The following is a 2,161-nucleotide window of genomic DNA, read 5'->3' on the forward strand; positions in this document are numbered from 1 at the left end:
ACTTTGATGCTTCGTACCTCTTTCTAATAACAAAATACACACGTTAGTAACTTTAAGGAAAATAATAATCAAAACAATTAAATTAAATAATTGAAAGAGAGATTTGGGACCAAACCCTTAGAAATTAAACCTTTCACGTCTAGGGCGAAGACAACTTTGAATATGGCTAGGTGTTTCTAGATCTTGCGAATGCGGAATTTTGTATATAAAAATACTAGTTTAGAAAAAGAGAGAGAGAGAAAGAATTGATGACTGAGAAGAGAATGAGAGAATTAATTATTGCGAATGAAAACTGGTTGTAGGTGATTATAATTGAAAGGCTGGTTGTTAATTCCTCCAAACAGAGTTTTTACGACATTATTTATAGAGAAAATCAGCCAAAAAGATAAAATTAACAAAGTAGAGTATTGGCGCACGAAAAACAGAGCTGGCGCCAGCACCAGCTAATTGGCGCCAGGCGCCAGCCTTAGCACCATGCGCCAGGCTCGGTTCCAGGCGCCAATGGCTGGCGTTGGGCGCTAGACCTGTTTTTTAACGCGTTTTCTAAAATCAGATATATTTTGCCGTACAGGAGGAAAAAATCGTAAATTTTCCTCAAAAATGCTCTTTGATTTTAATTAAAACTCTAAAAAGTCAATAAAAGTCAATTTATCAATGCTCATTGAATTAGGAATGATAAGAACCTTCTAGAAGAATCTAGAAGACTAAAACCATTCCTAATTGCATTAGGAATGATAAATCATATTAGGCCCTCCCCTAGATCATTGGGCCGCACATAAGGCTCAAACCGGGCCTAGTTTAGTAAATTGGCCATAACTTCCTCAATATTCATCGGAATTGGGCTTATAACATATCGTTGGAAAGCTCTTGTCAAGCCCCATCCAACTACACTATTATTGGACCCATATCATTGACCAACCAAACTGGATTGGCTGTTTTCTTTAAAATAAGTTTTCAAAAACTGAGAGAAGAGAAAAGAAATTAAAACTATCCGCAACACTAGACTTTCCACACTTTCACTTCATTCGATTATGATTCGACGTGAAAGGTACTCATCACCGGGTTTGGTTTTGGGGAGACACAAATGGGTGTCTACACCACCCCACTCAAGGTGGTTTGAAAAGAATCATTTTATGAATAAGACCAACAAACACTCCATCAAAATACTTCTTAAGTCGATGACCATTAACCTTGAAAGAAGATGAGGAATCCAAAGGAGAGATCTCCACGGTGCCATTAGCAAAAACATCTTTCACCAAGAAAGGACCACTCCATTTTGACATGAGCTTTCCGGGAAATAACTTCATTCTCGAGTGGTAGAGGAGGACTTTATCACCCACACAAAACTCCTTCTCAATAAGATTATCATGAGCTTCTTTAGAACGAGCTTTGTAGGTGCTCGCACAGTCATAAGCATCAAGTCTAAGCTCCTCTAGCTCATGAAGATCCAACCACTTTTTCTCCACCGCACTTTCTAAATCAAAGTTTATCTTTTTGATTACCCATAAAGCATGGTCTTCAAGCTCCACCGGGAGTAGTACCAATAGGCGTCTTGAAAGCTGTCCTGTAAGCCTAAAGAGCATCTTCTAACTTGTCCGACCAATCCTTTCTATTCCTTGCAATCGTCTTCTCAAGAATGGGCTTTATTTGACGATTGGAGACCTCGACTTGGCCACTCGATTGAGGATGATATGGAAGGACGAACCGTTGATGCACTCCATGTTTCCTTAACATCTTTTGGAAGGAGTTGTGAACAAAATGAGATCCGTTATCGCTTATCACAGCCTTAGGCACCCAAACCTTGGGAAGATGATTTTGTTGAACAACTTCAACACTACTTCGTGGTCATTAGTGGGGGAGGCAATGGCCTCAACCTATTTAGAAACATAGTCCACAGCCACAAGTATGAATTGATTACCATATGAAGATGGGAATGGTCCCATGAAGTCAATCCCCCAAACATCGAACACCTCTAACTCAAGATAGGCTGTTGAGGCATCTCATTCCTCTTGGAGATATTTTAAACCCTTTGACATCGGTCGCATGACTTTACAAAGCCCCATGAATCTTTGAAGAGATGAGGCCACCACAAACAACATTGAAGAACCTTAGTGGCGGTTTTTGAAACGCCCATATGACCGCCACTTGGATCTGAATGGCA

General features: G+C 39.9%; 1 protein-coding gene across 1 annotated transcript; it reads right to left on the reverse strand.

Annotated features, from left to right (window-relative positions):
- Nucleotides 1-1,106: 1,106 nt before the first annotated feature.
- LOC110696862 lies at nt 1,107-1,583 on the reverse strand. Its single transcript, XM_021874196.1, has one exon. The coding sequence runs from the start codon at nt 1,581-1,583 to the stop codon at nt 1,107-1,109; it is 477 nt and encodes a 158-aa protein (XP_021729888.1).
- Between the last annotated feature and the right edge of the window lie 578 nt (nt 1,584-2,161).

Source organism: Chenopodium quinoa, unplaced genomic scaffold, assembly GCF_001683475.1.
Source record: "Chenopodium quinoa cultivar QQ74 unplaced genomic scaffold, ASM168347v1, whole genome shotgun sequence".
NCBI classification, from domain to species: domain Eukaryota; kingdom Viridiplantae; phylum Streptophyta; class Magnoliopsida; order Caryophyllales; family Amaranthaceae; genus Chenopodium; species Chenopodium quinoa.

Bases quoted from the DNA above. Each gene is read 5' to 3' on its own strand.
- LOC110696862 (XM_021874196.1), bottom strand. From the start codon at position 1,583: ATGCTCTTTAGGCTTACAGGACAGCTTTCAAGACGCCTATTGGTACTA.